Source organism: Pempheris klunzingeri, chromosome 5 (genome assembly GCF_042242105.1).
Source record: "Pempheris klunzingeri isolate RE-2024b chromosome 5, fPemKlu1.hap1, whole genome shotgun sequence".
Lineage (NCBI taxonomy): Eukaryota > Metazoa > Chordata > Actinopteri > Acropomatiformes > Pempheridae > Pempheris > Pempheris klunzingeri.
Window position 1 is genome coordinate 5854129 of NC_092016.1, and position 16492 is coordinate 5870620.

General features: G+C 42.6%; 1 protein-coding gene across 4 annotated transcripts in view; it reads left to right on the forward strand.

The window, feature by feature from the left end:
- Positions 1-16492, forward strand: part of LOC139200880 (suppressor of tumorigenicity 7 protein homolog) — a 46187-nt gene that overhangs the window by 25726 nt on the left and 3969 nt on the right. For all 4 annotated transcript variants that reach the window (XM_070830025.1, XM_070830026.1, XM_070830028.1 and 1 more), the window contains 12 exons: positions 4432-4514; positions 6773-6932; positions 9545-9599; positions 10292-10407; positions 10810-10885; positions 12284-12438; positions 12755-12852; positions 13153-13267; positions 13967-14039; positions 14721-14823; positions 15561-15711; positions 15940-16032. In XM_070830025.1, coding sequence (XP_070686126.1) covers positions 4432-4514; positions 6773-6932; positions 9545-9599; positions 10292-10407; positions 10810-10885; positions 12284-12438; positions 12755-12852; positions 13153-13267; positions 13967-14039; positions 14721-14823; positions 15561-15711; positions 15940-16032 — 1278 coding nt within the window. The remainder of the gene's footprint in view (positions 1-4431; positions 4515-6772; positions 6933-9544; positions 9600-10291; positions 10408-10809; positions 10886-12283; positions 12439-12754; positions 12853-13152; positions 13268-13966; positions 14040-14720; positions 14824-15560; positions 15712-15939; positions 16033-16492) is intronic.

A 16492-nucleotide genomic window follows, 5' to 3' on the forward strand; every position in this document is an offset into this window, starting at 1 on the left:
TGATAATGAAAATTGTTAATTGCCGTCTTCAGGTGTTTCAGTGATGATGCTATCTGAATTAGAGTGGGTGAGCAGGTAGGGCTTAAGCTGCATAAATACTCAGTCAGACCCTCTCTGTCACTATTCCTTTACTGTCTTTGCATTGGGGGAGATGTGGCCGACAGTTTCTGTGACTTTCTGAAGGTGTCAATCTGACATTCTCACACACTGCACACCACAACTGGCCAGCTGCATGGAGGTCAGAAAGTTAGCTGGTTTTCAATGTCTCTCTCTAGCTCTCTTTTTTTTTGTCTTTCTCTTTTTCATTTGTTGCACATCTACTTCTGTCACTTTTCATGTGACACTTCCCCCATATTTAAATGATATCGCATCTGCCCCCCTTCTCTACGACAGCCATCCTTTCCCTCCGCCTTTGAGCTCAGCCGTCTAGAACAACCATAAACACTTTTGACTCCCAGTGTGGTCGGGAAACGCGCATGAAGACGTATTCTGTTTGGGCACAAAGCTACACTTGCGTATTGACAGCAGTCACACAGTTTGAAGCCGTGAGCTTTCAGTTAAATCAACAAGACAGTCTTAAGCACTGCACTCAACCCCATTTTCACAATTGTAGCTGTCTGGTTGTGGTGCTGCATGAATGTGAGGATATTCTGCCGATCTTTGTTGTGCAGAACCAATTATATGAAGGCTAAAAAGACATTGATGTGAGCCTGGCTAGCTGAAATCAGTGGGCTAGTGGCCTAATTTTAAAACACATAAAAGCCACATTTGCTGTGAAATATCTTGTGGAAGAATTCCCTCTGTTCCTCTGTAGTTACAGTAATCAAAAGTGAATACATTCCTGGTAGCTTTGAGTCTTGTTTTTCTTTTTCACTGGGTCATTTTTGATTGCTTAGTTTGTTGCATACCAGGAGGAAAGAGAAACACGTGTTGATGACCTTGCTACATACGTGTAGTGTAACATGGCAGACTGGTTTCGGGCAGCAGTTTAACAAACCAACATGCCAAAAAGGAAGAAGTCAGAGGGAGTCTTTGTCATCATGTAGTTCATCTCAGAGTTCAGCAAAATTGTATTAAATTCCAAAAAAATCTTACAAAAGCAGTAAATATTGCTGTCCAAAAAAAATATCCCAAGTGCCCGTTTACCTTTTGACAATTTTACACGTCTTGTAAAAACAATCAGTTTGCAGGATCATCTCTCTGATCCACGTCACCATGACATCTGAGCATCCTATTTGGCATCTCGTTCTTCTCATTCTAAAGTTAATTGTCTGACATTGAGGCTTGAGTATCTTTTAGTTTAATTAAGTTTGATACTCAGTTGATCTCCAAATGGGAAATTCATGTTATAACTTTACCCGAGGATTATGTAATTAAATTACACAAGGAGGATGAATGATTTCTGTCTGCGGGGCCTTGATTCCAGAACATCCACTGAAGAGAAGAGGATCTATTTTCTAACCAGAAATCCTGCCAACAGTGTCCTGCCCAAAGACAAATCAAATAGGGATTCAACTAACGACAGTTTAATTGTCAATTCATCAGTTAAACGCTTTTTTGTTGAATCGTTCATAGGCACAAAGCCTTAAGGTGATGTGATATTGAAATGATATATAAAAGAGGGGAAATTAGGACGATTTTGATCAGTTGACAAATTGTTTCATCACTAAAGTCAAGTAGTTGATGCAGTTGTTAAAATTATGTTGGAAACTGAATTTGTGGCTCCTGAGTTATCCCACCTCACTCTGTCATTTTTAGTGAATTAACTGCATGTCAATTATGGCTACATTTTTTTTGGCTTGACAAAGATGAGAAAGTCTGTTGCCAGCCAGACAGCAGTATGCTCTCATCGGTGCAGGCTGACAGCAGCTGTTGGGCCTGTTTGACCACGGACGGATCTGAAAGACCCTTTTCTGCTTGGACGAGAGCCTCCACTTCACAGCAATGAATAGCAGGCCAGCTGCACTTAGCTTATGCAAGTGGATGTGTGTGTTTCTGTGTGTGTAAGAGGCTGGGCTTCATCTAAGTAGGGTCTTTGTCCCACCCTCCCCTATCTCAATTTGACTGCTAGGGGATTACATGGCAGCGCAACACCCCCACCCAAATGCAATGGTCTACCAGTGCAGCATCATTTACTACAGCTAATGTTCACACTACAGGCTCGTAGTCCTGATTTTCAACTAGCCATCAGCTTTTTGGAGATCGCCGACAAAAGACCCCAAATCAGAGGCAAATGCTCGCAAGTGAGTGCTCGATCACAATGTGCGGACTGTTGAAACACGCAAACAGAGAGCTTGTCAGGTGCCTTGTAGACAAACAGAAGATATCAAGCAGATATCAAGCGGTCCAGGAGCCATGCAACGGCCTGCAGCCAATGAGAGCAGACATGGGTTGTGGGGAGAGGAGGAGTCGAGAATGAGAGACGGAGGAGTAGCGGCCAGGAACCACATGCAGCACATAACGAGAACTGCAGAAACGCCACATTAAAAGTTCTGTTGGACTTCTTGCGCTCAAGAAGTGGAGCCAAATGCAGTTGCCTGTTTTCATGATAAAACATAGTCTGGAGATAAGACAGACTCTTTGGGTATTCCTCCTGGTGAAAGATCTTGTAATCTGTGCCCCCCCCCCAGTGTTGCTAATCAATCATATTCAAACCTCAAATTCAAGATGACCAAGACAGAAGATTGTGAATAATACAGCGATCTGAGGACTTTGAAAGTCATGTAGTGTGACCAAGCTGACTGCCATCCCTGTCGGTAGTGATAACATTTTAGTTGCCACCTTCACAGCTACACACAGAATGCACAGGACAACTTTAACCACTTCAGCTGAATAGCTTATTTGGAAGTGAAAGCATGAATGGATCGTTTTCCCAGATGGACTCTCCACACACAACTTTAGTCACACTTCTGAAGCCCCCAGGTTTGCGGCTCTGAGGTGCCACAGATGTTAGGATTTGTTTGACGACTGATACGAGTCAGTTAGCGGCTAATCCCTCTAAACAGATCATTGTTTGTATGCTGTCCCTGTTGTTTCATCTTAGCCACTTCAGCCTGCTTGTATCCTTAAAGCTCAGATTTCCTTCCTCATAATCCATCAGTCTTAAAAACACTCAAGTGTTGAATTTTATTCTAAAAACGGTTCTCAGATAATAATGAATAGAAAGATCACAACTCCAAATATCATCTGCCACTTTTGTAATCTTTTTTTCTCAGAGATGTTTGAGAAATTGAAAACACAAATTGAAAACAGATGGCAGAGGAGGACTCTGTGACACTCTTTTTTTTTTTTTTTTTCATTTGCCTTCAGAAATGTCACTTGTACTACAGCCAAGACACCTTAGTCACACTCATTCTTAGTCAGAAACTAACTTGAAACAATGAATCTAAATGTAGCCCACTGAAGTGCAGACAAATCTCAAAATAATCTCCTACATAAATTACAAATACATTACCCTCCAACTCTGCTGGTGGAGCAGAAATCCGTTCTATCTGTAAAGAGGGGCGTGAACCAGCTCTGTACCACTAGATTTGACTGGTGTGGATCATTGACTTGGAGTTGTAATTTTCCAGTTCACAGCATCTGATATAACCGGCAATAGGAAATAAATTGCATAGAAAATTTTACTGTCGAGGGACAGAAAGGTGATGAGAGCTGTTATGGCATTTGGGATGTTAAGAGTTTGTTTTGTAAAGTCAAACCCACAATACTTCACTGCATTTTTAATAGCACACTCAGACATTACATTTTATAGTCGCTGACAACACTGATGAGACTTTAACTTGGCACGCTGATAAAAGAGTAGTAGTGTAGTGTAGCAGCAGTGAATCTGTTGGCCTGTAGTGGTTTGATTTTCTAGGCTGTTTGTTTTAACTTCCTGTTGCACATTAAGTCAAATGCTGGTAAATTCACCGCTAGTTCTATTCTATCAGCGCCTTTGACGCCATTCAGACGACATCTAGATTCCCAAGTCAGATCATATTTGCATGCAAAATTTGGTTTATTGCTTGTGAATATTGCATTTCAGTTAAGGCTGCCAGTTCAGCTGAATGTCCTCCCTGGTTTTCTACCCACAGGGTGTCTTCACTCTGTAATAGGGCCAACCCTGGTGTCCTGATGTCTGAGCAGCAGAGCGCTCTGGGAAATGCCTGGCCATGCATATGGATGACGTGTTTTAGCACTAAAAGTTTCATCTCTTGAAATCACAAATACTCTTCAATCTTACAAATCCTTTTTGATGTTTTTCTTGCAGTCTTTATACGTCTTCAGTGTAAACATGACCTAGTTTTATGTGGCCATGAGAGCATTTGATTCTCAAAGATGTATCGTGTACAGTATCCTCCTTCACCATAGAAGAGAGATTTTGTGGTATGCAATAGAAACGTCTAATCTAACCCATCTGTCTGTCTTCTTTTCCTGTCTCCTCTACAGTAAGCATGTTTCTCAACACCTTGACGCCCAAGTTTTACGTGGCTCTGACGGGCACCTCCTCCCTCATATCAGGACTCATATTGGTAAGAAACGCTGATTTTCAGTCTTTATCTGAGAATACTGAAGCCGACACTCATATACGTATAATACACAGATATCACCTGCTGAAGTTAAATAATTGTTCTGTGATTTGCTGCCCCATTCAAACACAGCGGGTGTGTCTAATATCTACAGTACTTAAGCTGATGGCCGTGTGCTCTTACTTGACATTCTCATTCAAGTTGTTAAAGAGAGAAAATTAATTTTCAGAGGCGGTTCCCAAGGTGATTTTATGAGCCCAGGATGTAATTTGTGAGGACTATAATCACAGGTTCAGAGGGCACGAAGAGCTGAAGATGGAGGAAATCCATACTCATTTGGTCCCTCATAAGATCAATTGCATAGGAATGGCAGCTTTACGCATTGTCACTGCATATCCTCCTGGATTATAACACCTTATGACACCACACAACACACTTTCAGTGGGGCCGAGAACACAATCTTTGGTGTTTTTGTGTGGGATGAGGATAAAGATAGCAATAGAGCTCTCCATCTCTGTGCATTAAGCACTCAGTTGATTTGATTGTAGCACCGAACTGGTGGCTCCAAGTGTTTGACCCGCATACTGAGCTACCCCGAGCGAAGCATTATTCCCTCAGCTGCCTCAGAAGGGTCAAACAATGCAAAAATATTCAGGTACACTACGTTTCTGAGACGTCGCCTTTCTGCAACAATCTACAGCTTTGCAAAGAGTGCCTCACCTGCTTCCATCAGCATTCAGAAATATATAGATTAAATAAAGACGTGACAAAAAAAAAACGTCAACACAGGGAAGCAATACAATGACAGCGATGGCAAGTCTGTTCCTACTTATGCAGGTGTTTCATCTCTCTTTCAAGGTCTTCACAGAGACAGCCAACTGTGCAACAGTGTTTGGTCTGTATTTTAAAATAGCTCCTCTCTTAATTAACTCACTCGCTCTTCCCTGCGGGCTATTGGCCAATATGTGTAGGCTGCTCAGAAAGCTGTTGAGCTTTGCACATGCTCTGTGAGCGTATTTAGAAACATGGAAGCCAATTTTTCTTGCGTCGGAGCGATGCTGGTCATTTCTCTGTAATTGGAATAGATGCTGATGTCCTAATTAAGTAGGTTTGCAGTGAGTCGTAAATTTGACATCACGCCTTCCTTCAAGCAGAGGCTGACAGTGTAACAGCTTTTCCAGATGGCAGTCTGTATGCTTAGTAAAATATTTTAGCTCTCATCAGTATTCTGTCTCACATTCAGTCATTAAAACTGACCATGAATTGTTCTTATGCTCATATATTACTAAACCCTTACTTTGTCTTTTACCCTCTTTGAGCAATATTCTTGTTTCATATGTTTGGCACCGCCACAGTCTGCTGTTTGCCAATGAGCAGCTCCACCACTGCCTTGCTGAAGGCAATTTGATGGTAGTTGTTAAGGAGATGGAGAGTAATTCTTGATATTCAGTGTGTGTGTGCAAAGGTCCACACATGACTCTGAATCAAACGAGCAACCTTCACATATTGTCCAAATGGTTGTATTTTGAGTGGGGTGATGGGGCAGCAAGTGCTTAAAAGAGAATGATGCTCAAGTCTAATGCAGTGGCAAGACTTGGAGGTAAATGGACTGCACCTACAGTACACAGCGCCTTTAAGCAGGGAGCACAACAAAGTGTTTTACGGTGCCTCTTATTCACCCCAATGCACACAGTACGGATGATAGTGGAGCTGCTATGCCAAGGCACTGCACCGCTCGTCCAGAGCAGTTTGGGGTTCGGTGTCTTGCTTGGGGTCACTTGCAGATGCAGATGGATGCAGATTACTGGCCAACCGTCTGCCGTCTGAGTGGTTCTCAAACATTTGTCATCGTGACTCAATGGTCTGCCAATTTTCACTCCAGCCAAACAGCAGGTTTCACCTCTGTAGCTGTTCTTAAGAAAGTGTGAATAACTAGAGTAGTTTAGTCCACATTCTGATTAAAAGCCTAAATATCTGTTAAAAGCAGATGGGGAATGGCCACCAGCACACCAGCCAGTGTTTGTCTTTATATGTACATCCTGCTTCTACCTGAAAACTCTGGTCGGCTGATAAAACATTGAATGTGGCTGGATCTTCTGTGTTCAGTGGGCTTAATAAGTGTGTGAAAGAGAAACATTAAATATTTCTCAAAAGTTTTCAGCTAAACCCGAACAACCCTCCATGTGGTCTTCATTGAATGAATCATATGAACCGTTAAATTAAAGATTCTCTCTCTCTCTCTCCCTCTCTCCCCCTTTCAGATATTTGAGTGGTGGTATTTCAGGAAATATGGGACCTCCTTCATTGAGCAGGTGTCTGTGAGCCACCTGCGCCCCCTGCTGGGCGGAGTGGACAGTAGCTCCCCAAGCAACTCCAACACCAGTAATGGGGAGGCCGATTCCAATCGGCAAAGTGTGTCCGGTAAGAGCTGGTAGATGGAAGAACAAAGGAGCAGGTTATAGTGCTCTATCCTGCATCAGTGAAAAAAGAAAGCACTTGAGTTTAAAAGCAGCGTCATGGCCGTACATTAAAACTACAGCTGTATTTTGTTGTTTGACATCACGGTCAGCGTTTCCCAACATAACACGTTAACATACACAACTTAAGGTTCCCTCACATTCTGCCAGCAAGTCACGGGCTACGTTTTGCACCATAAAGTTGTGCCCTACGATTATTTTACAACAAAATAAAAGGGAGAACAACACAAACACAAAACATGAACAGAAATATGGATGCCTTAAATGCGATATTTGTCACGGGTCTCATGAAGGTCGTCGTCATCATCACGGTCTATTTATTTAACTGCTGCAAAGGGCCGGCTCAGAGTCCCTGCTCACTTTAGCTTTTCCACTCCAGATCTGATTCCTCTGCAGGTCACTGTTGCAGTTATGCAGAGCCCTTCAGTTTGGTTCTGCTGTGTTAACTTCAAAACGTTGAATTAAACAGCCAGAATGTTTTAAAATGTCAGTGATTTTTCAGCTGTGGTGACATAAATCCCTCTGGCCTGCTGAAGGCGAAGCACTGAGTTTAATTTGTATTTAATAAGGCTTTCACACTTGTTATTTTTTATAGAGTTTCTATCAAAAGGATTTGATGCTGCAGATGTAGACCACTCTTAACACTAAAAGGCAATGAATGAGTGGGTGTTTTGACACTTAATTAGAGACCGTTTATGTGAGATGCTCCGTTGAGATGAGTTTTGTTTGAATATGTAGCTTCCAGCTGTAAATCTAAAAAAATATACCCAAATCTCAACTGAGCTCTGCCTGTCGCATTGCTGTGAGAGTTCCTCTGTTTCTTATTGTTTATGGAGAAGCCGCAGGATTTGTCTGTAGACGCCTCAATCTCTCTGCTGCTTCAGACTTACAAATTAACACTATTTAAAGCAACCTTACAAACATTTGTGAAATGTGGTGTCTTTTTTTTAGCTTTAGCTGAAGACAGCTGACATCTTTTCCATACAGCCAGTATATAAGTACCAGGATCTAAAGTGCACACCTTTTTAAACGGGGTTTGATGAGCAGAGTGAGTGCCTTTCTCCACCTAAAGAGTTACACGGGGATTCAAGCCCCCAACCCAGACAGTGCACTTGTTGAACTACAGTAAAGGAGATCGAAGAAATTCAAGTCTGTCCGCCAACATCCTCCACAGTCAGTCTGTGAGCTCGGCTTAGCTGCTTCTTGGCTTCCGTTCTACATCAGTGACACTTTGATCATGGCTAATCCTTTGGATGTGTAGTCGCCCCCCCCACCCCGTGGAAATTCATTCATTTCAAAAGAGGAAATATCTTAGTTCTGAATAAGTCCTTTGACTCTATTGCAGATGATAAAAGCAAAACATTTATTCTATATGTGCATCCAAAATGCAACATACAATAAATTACTTTTTTTTTTGTTTTTTTTACAGCAACATTTTTGTAACCAAAAAAATCAAAATAGCAGCAAGGAAAAGTTAAGTTCAAATAGTACTGATGTATAAACTCACCTGATCAGTGAGATCTCAGCAAGTTTCTTCCAAAGGCTCCTCTTGTTGAACTCTTTGTGGAGGCGTGTCGTAGCCTGCTTTTGTTTTCAGCCAAACAACTTTGAATTAAATAGGATTATGTTTGCTGTATTAAATCAACAAGCCATGACTGAGAGAAGAAAGGCAGTGTAATTATTTCGACTGTACTAATCCTCAGTTTTCTGGCTAATAATCTACTCTGTGTAAATCCCTCCATTGAAATCAGGGTGTAGCATATTCTTTTTCTTTGTTACAGCAGAAGACCGTTTAAGTGAAGTCATTTGATTGATTAGTTATAGGTCTGCACTGTAAATGAAGAAATGTGGAGCAGCATTAGTTCAGTAGGCCTGTGGCACTATATATATGACCTATATTTATTTGTTGGCTTTTGTTTTTCACCTGAAAGTGTTTTTAGTGGGGTTTCTGCTCATAAAAAAGCAGAAAAAATGCACATCCTTGGTATGATTTGCTCTGGGACGTATTCAGATTGGAAGTCGGGAATACAGACGCGATTTCTCTCTTGCAGTGGATTGCAGCATTTAAAACCCCCCACCCTGATATGTAATACAAGTTTTCTGTAGGAAAAACCCACAGGGCCACAGAACATTATACAACAGTTTCTGCAGGCTGAGTTTTACTCCCTATGATGAAAAAACTTATCTCGATTAGTAAAGTTTCCATTTCTGTTCAGAGCATAAGTCCAAAAATAATTTTTGGTATCAACATTTCCAAACCCCATATTATCCTGTATCCTACATTCATCTGTTCGGTGCTGTTTGCCAAAACACGGCTCGTGACTGTTTTGACAGCAGTGAGAGTTTGTGTCGAGGCATGTTTGGTCACTGAGGAGTTTTAAGGCCTTTTCCCTGTCAGTCGTGCTCTCAAAGAGGTCGATGTGCCAGTCAGGGAGCTGCTGGGTGCGCGGCAGAATGCACAGTCGAGCCCTTTGAAGTGCGCCAAGGAGGCTCAGCGTCGACTTTACCCTTGACACTCATCACCAATGTTGTTCTCTCTCTGTCTCCCTCCTGCAGAATGTAAAGTGTGGAGAAATCCGCTGAATTTATTTCGTGGAGCTGAATATAATCGGTGAGTGATGGCAGCTAAGCTACCTGCATCAGGGCTTCACTTTGCCTCCAGGAATACCGGACCTCTGTCCTCTACTGTGTTTCTTTTTCCTCCCTCTCTCTCATCTTCTTCTTGGTCAGTGTCATGTTCACTCTCCTGCCTTTTTTTTTTGTCTCCCTTAGTTGTGTTTGGTAGTAAATACATTTTCTCTCTCCTCCTCTTCGATTTCCTGCGTTTCATTTATTTTCTCCTCTGACCATCCCGTCTTTTATTCCTCATCATCTCCCTCCTCTTCCTTTTTTGTCTTCATGCTTTCTGTCATCTCTCTTTCTTTGCTCCTTTCCTAATCAGTTTATATTCTCTGTCTTTCCACCTTTATTCTCTCTTTGATGTGCCTCCTGATCCTCCTATTGAGTCATCCTCCACTTATACATTTCTCATGTTGTAATTATGCTGTCATTTTCTCTGCCCATCATCCTGCCTGCTGAGCTCCAGCTCTTAGTGTTGGCCAGCCTCAGTCAAGTAAAATTCCCATGACTCAGTTACATTTAGCTGCACAACATCTGAGCAAGCAAATCAGATCTGTCATTCTCTCTCTTTTTTTTTTTCCTTCCTGATGTGCCTTTCTTTGGCATACTTTAACTCTTAACACTGATACATGTGTTTGAACACTGAGTTGCTTATTACGAATGTGTCCCTGTGCCGGTGTTCAGATATACGTGGGTAACGGGTCGAGAGCCGCTGACATACTACGACATGAACCTGTCGGCGCAAGACCACCAGACCTTCTTCACCTGCGACTCAGACCACCTCCGGCCTGCTGATGCCAGTAAGCAAACACACACTCACACACACACAGTGCATACGTCTGGATTTGTGCACAGAAGGACCTGAAACTGTCAGGCTGATCACTTTGGGGGACTTTAAGTCACTTTTAAAGGATCAGAAAAAAGTTCTGTGAGTGCTACAAAGCATCACTGCTTTAATCGTCTTAGAAGTTGTTCACGTGTGTTTCAAATCAACAGAATATTGTGGTCACTTATTTGTTTTGTTGACACTGTTATAACAATGTTCGTGTTGCCCCTCTTGGCCAGGTCTCTCTTAGAAATGAGATTTTATTCTCAATGAGACTTTTATCTGGTTAAATAAAGGATATGTTTGTGTGGACAGGAGGCACTGAGGCCCCTCTGACATCTTAAATGTGTTTCTTTGTGTGTTTGTTTGGTGGCAGTTATGCAGAAAGCATGGAGAGAGAGGAACCCACAGGCTCGCATCTCTGCAGCACATGAAGCCCTGGAGCTCGAAGAGTGAGTTCACTTCATCTTTATCTCCCTCTCTATGTCTCCGTCTCTGTCTCTAGTATATTATATAGATATATATGTGTGTGTGTGTGTGTCTATTCTTCACCATCTCTCTCCTTTGAGACAAGCAGTTAGCGCTGCTGGTTGTCATTTAAAACAGTGAAGGTGTTAATGTAAGAAGAAAGCAAAAGCACAATTAGAATAAATGTCTGTCAGATCATCTGTGCTAATACCGTTGAAAATTAATGTTGGTAGTTATACCCAGTAGAGCAACCCGGCGGTCCTTGGAGCTTTTGACTTGATAATTTGGACAGTTAGACAGAAAAGATGCCCCATCAAAACACATTTCTTCTGTTAAAACATTTATTCATCCAGAAAACAACCTATCGCCTGCCTAACACTCATGAAGATTAGTATATTCGTGCGTCACAGACGTGGAGCAGTGTGTTTCAAGTGGAACTTTCAAGGGCACCACAACAGTAGTTTTTTTTTTTTTTGCCCAGTAAACCCAGTTTTACTGCCAGATTTTCCCTGCTGGTCATCACACACCAGGTCACCTTTAGGCCACAGGCCGTCTGCTTCAACCATGAAGCCGCTGCCATCACATTGGTGTCGCACTGGCACACATCTGGTGCGATTTTGACAAAACATGGAGGAATGGCTCATCACTCACTGACACTTTGATCTAATTTTAAAGACAAGTTGTTTTTTTTTGCTTTGATTGTGACCCTTGAAATTCAGCAATGTCAATTTCTCGTCACATTTCATGGCCTTGATATGGACATGTGTATTTTAATCAAAGAGTGATCATCCCCGTGTCAGATTCTTTGATTCATCGCCAAAGCCTAAAAGTATCTTTTAGGATTCAGGATTTTATAAGACCAAACTTGATTTTATCCCCAAATCCATAATTATAATCACAGTTCCCTTAAGGCCAATAGAATTTAATGTGGTATAAATTGAAAGATCGGAGGTTTTTGCAGGTTTCGTTAGTGGGACTGATGATGCATCTCATCTCCGATTGGCCCTCTGGGTACCTGCATCATTCATAGGGGAAGAACGTTACTTGTTTTCGCGGCAGTGTGGGTTTATTTTTAGGAGCGTCAGTGACTACAAAGGCAGTGCAGGGGAATTGTGGCAGCATTGTATTTCGCTCTCAGCTCCTATTGAGGCTGTGACAGCAGGTTGACTCAGAGGGAAAACTTCTTTGATCAGGACTCTGTCAGATGCCACTTACAAATACATGATGATAAAAGCAGTTTTAAAGCACAGAGGTGCCACGCTGTGTAGACAAACAAGGCCCCCTCTATACTGAGGTGGTGAATTAACGAATGAATCCATAAGGACACGAGAGTTAAGTTATTTTGTAGTTTCCTGGTTGACAGATCTCTTCTCCTCCTGTAGCTGTGCGACGGCATACATCCTGCTCGCAGAGGAAGAAGCTACAACCATCATGGAGGCCGAGCGTTTGTTTAAACAGGCACTAAAAGCTGGAGAGAGCTGCTACCGCCGCAGCCAACAGCTCCAACATCACGGTACACAGTATGAAGCCCAGCACAGTGAGTATAATCCACTCAGTATCGATCCTGCTGATAATCACAACAACAGTTTTTCCTGCTGACTGTAGCACACCTATCAAGCCAATAATTGTTATTGTTTAAATGTCAGGGTGCAGCAGGAGAATTGATCATTCTTTTGTAAAAGTCTGATAAGTAGCTTCAGAGATTAAACACTGCAGGTTGAAACTGGTGCATCAGGCTGCCAGTTTCATTAGATGGACAACAGTGGACAATAAAAGCGATCCATATGTGTTACATTATGTGTGTGTGTGTGTGTGTGTGTGTGTGTGTGTGTGTGTGTGTGTGTGTCCACCAGGAAGAGACACCAACGTATTGGTGTACATAAAAAGAAGACTGGCCATGTGTTCCAGAAAGCTTGGCCGAACACGAGAAGCAGTAAAAATGATGAGAGATGTAAGTACAGAGCCCACCGAGCAGAATATACACACACACACACACACACACACAAAAACACACACAAACAGGACTGACAGCAGCTCGTTCTTTGATTCGCGACGACCTGAAAAGGCCTCTCGTTGATTAAAGTCGTCAGGAAATCACAGCGATCCAGCACACGTGCGACACTCGCTCACATTAGAAGGCTTCACCTAGACAGAACACTGTAACTGCATAATGATGACCCATTGTGTGCTGACTGTGCATGTGTCGCCCCCTGTCCGGTATTACATGTAACAACAGTTGTGTGTTTTCCAGTTAATGAAGGAGTTCCCTCTCCTCAGTATGTTCAACATCCACGAGAACCTGCTGGAGTCGCTACTAGAGCTCCAGAACTACGCCGACGTCCAGGCCGTTCTGGCCAAGTACGATGGTAAGGGACACACACACTCACACACACACACACTTCTACAAAATAGACTCAATTTACAAGGTCAAGGTCAAAAACTTGTAGTGTAGTCTCTGAAATGTCTTACATTAGATCTGTTAGTTAATGCTTGTAAAAGTTTTTGTTTTTGTTGACTTGTTTATTTTTCCTTTTTTGACTGAGAATGTAATGTAATAATACAGACATGTATTTCCATAGAAGAAATGTTTTTTAACGTGAATTTACTTCATCAAAATCTTAATCTTAAATTGCAAAAAAACGTGTAAGTAGACATGCCTGCATGTTTAGTGTATCAGCCTCCATATGGACGCACAGCGCTGTCAGGATGCCTTGTATACAGCAGGTGTCTCCACTCTGGTGACACTGTTCTGGTTACAGTGTCTTATTCATCCATGTTAATGCTCCATAGAATATGTCAGCTAGTGTTGGAGTCATGTTTACCAGTTACACCAGTGGAACAATCACATCCCACTTTTTACTGCTGAAGTGAAAAACAAGACTTTATAGAAGAAAACCCCCTGAAAGCTATGAAACCAAACTCATCATCTTTATTCACAAACACTTCTGGGCGTCTGCAGTATCCTTGAACGCCCCAAACTATCACCTGTAATTCCAAACTTTTGCCATATTCACTGAACACCCCCCCTCACCTCTGTCCATGTCTGCTTTGTGTCTCCTCCACAGATATTAGCTTACCCAAATCTGCAACAATATGCTACACAGCAGCCTTGCTCAAAGCCAGGGCGGTATCGGACAAGTGAGTATCGCTTTTCTTCGGCTACAATGCTCGACATACCTGCTGTGCTGTTTTAGAGTTTAAAATAGAGCTGAAAGGAGCCGGGGGGGGGGCCTGCTCAGAGTGAAGGAGAGAATAGGGCTGAGCGTGTTGTTGTAGTAGCAGTGATTTTGCTCTTTGGCACTGGGCTGCCTTGAGGGTCGATCAGTGTTATTATGAGAAGTGAATGGTCTGGTCACCCGGAGGTACAGTGTTATTTATTACTGTAGACACAACACAGCCGTGAACCCAGTTAAACATACAAGTGTGCACACACAGACTGTTTCTATCATTTTGTCCCTTTTTGTTTGTTTTTAAAGGTCATCTTAGTCTCAAAATGAGTAAAGCCCACCGATGTCTCCTTTGTGTTCACCGTCATATCCATTAGAGATATGACTGCATGAGAAGTACACCCTGAAACACACAAACCATTTATTAGTAACAAACTAATACAAACCTCTGTCTCTCACATGTGTGTCAGGCCAAGTGTGCTTAAAACCCTCAGTCTTTTTTTTGGAGAAACACTCCGTTACATGTTGAGGATTTATGTGATGTTCTTAATACAGCTTCATTCTGCGCCGCAGGAGTCATTTTCAGAATCACTTTGATCATATAGAGACGTGCAATCACAAGTCACAGTACTGATGAGAGTCTTGTGTGCAGATTCTCTCCAGAGGCAGCATCCAGGCGAGGGCTGAGCACAGCAGAGATGAACGCAGTAGAAGCCATCCACAGAGCGGTGGAGTTCAACCCTCACGTCCCAAAAGTGAGACTCCGAGGAACACTCACACACACACACACACACACACACTCTACCCACCTGCGATGACATGCCAACAGTGTAACGCAGCTACCGCACAGTGAAGGCGCCGATATGTTCGCGTGATATCAGTATTTGAGAAGTTTTAGCTTCACCAGTCACAAAATGTTGACATGTAGCTATAACCTAAACCTGTCAGTGCTCTGTGGCGGACGGACTATGTAATGTAATGTTGTGTTGTGTATCGGCCCGACGATACAGCGACGTGAGACGAGCTGAATAATAATGCCGACGTGTGGTGAAGGCTGTGTTGTGGTGGGAGGAATAATCTCCTCTTGGCTGCAGTGGGATTCTCTCGACTGAATTCAGCATTGATGCACAAAACTCGAGCTTTAATATGCTCATTACCACAGTAGCTACGCTGTTAGAGAAAAACTGTTAGAAGACATGATAATGTCTGTCGGTACCTTTTTCAGATTCTAGTGTCACTAGACAGACATCATCATCAGTTTCATGTATGTACGAGTTAAAGTTTACAGATCAGAGCTCCAGTCAGACTGAAGTGGAGACACTGCCGGTTTAATCAGGTTGCGGTTTGTAATTACTGGCCTTTTAGACGCGGCTTCTTTCCCACACTCGGCTACATTTCATTCGCAATTTGTGTCAGATTTCAGATTGCCTGCCGTCCGTCCTGTGTCCTGTCGGTCATCTTTCTCTGCTCCCTCTCTTCTCCTCCTCCTCAGTACCTGCTGGAGATGAAGAGTCTGATTCTTCCTCCAGAACACATCCTGAAGAGAGGAGACAGCGAGGCCATCGCCTACGCCTTCTTCCACCTGCAGCACTGGAAAAGGGTAGAGGGGGCGCTCAACCTGCTGCACTGCACCTGGGAGGGCAGTGAGTACACACACACACACACACACACACACACACACACACACACACTGGACTGGCCTCATCTCATTTCATAAAGGGCTTTTCATTCCCAAAACAGAATTACTATGGATTCAGTGTCTTGACTGCCTACCTGGGAATTCTCTGTGAATTATTAAAGAAGAGATCCGCTGTCTGCAGGCCTTTGTTAAAAGCACGACTCTCCCTGTTTGTGTTTTCGTGTGTTTGTAGCGTTCAGAATGATCCCATATCCTCTGGAGAAGGGTCACCTGTTCTACCCCTACCCCATCTGCACAGAGACGGCCGACAGAGAGCTGCTACCCAGTAAGAGACGCCCTAACACACACGCTTACACATGCACACGTGTGTTTATACAGCAGAAGGCAAAGAATATGGTTACATTAAGTTAATTACATTTGAAACAAGTACAGCGAAGAGTTAATACACTGGAAATCCTCCTTTTATCTGTTTTATTTTCTGACTGTGTGGTTAAAAGTTGAGACAGTGGGGAAAACTGTATGGATTTTAGACCAAATAAATGATTTGTGTGTGTTTGAGTTTATTTTAGGACTATAAGATGAATTTAAACAGTAGTAGTAATAGTATTACTAGTAGTTGCAGCAGAGTCTTTTTTTTGTCAATGGAGACTTGTTTGTTTGTAGTAGAAGCTACAAGGTGGCGATGGAGATGAGTTTCATTCGAACATTTTGGGGGTAAAAGTGTGATTATTTGTCCTTATTTATGAGGACGCTGCAGATGTGGTCTTTTCATTTAGAAGAATTAT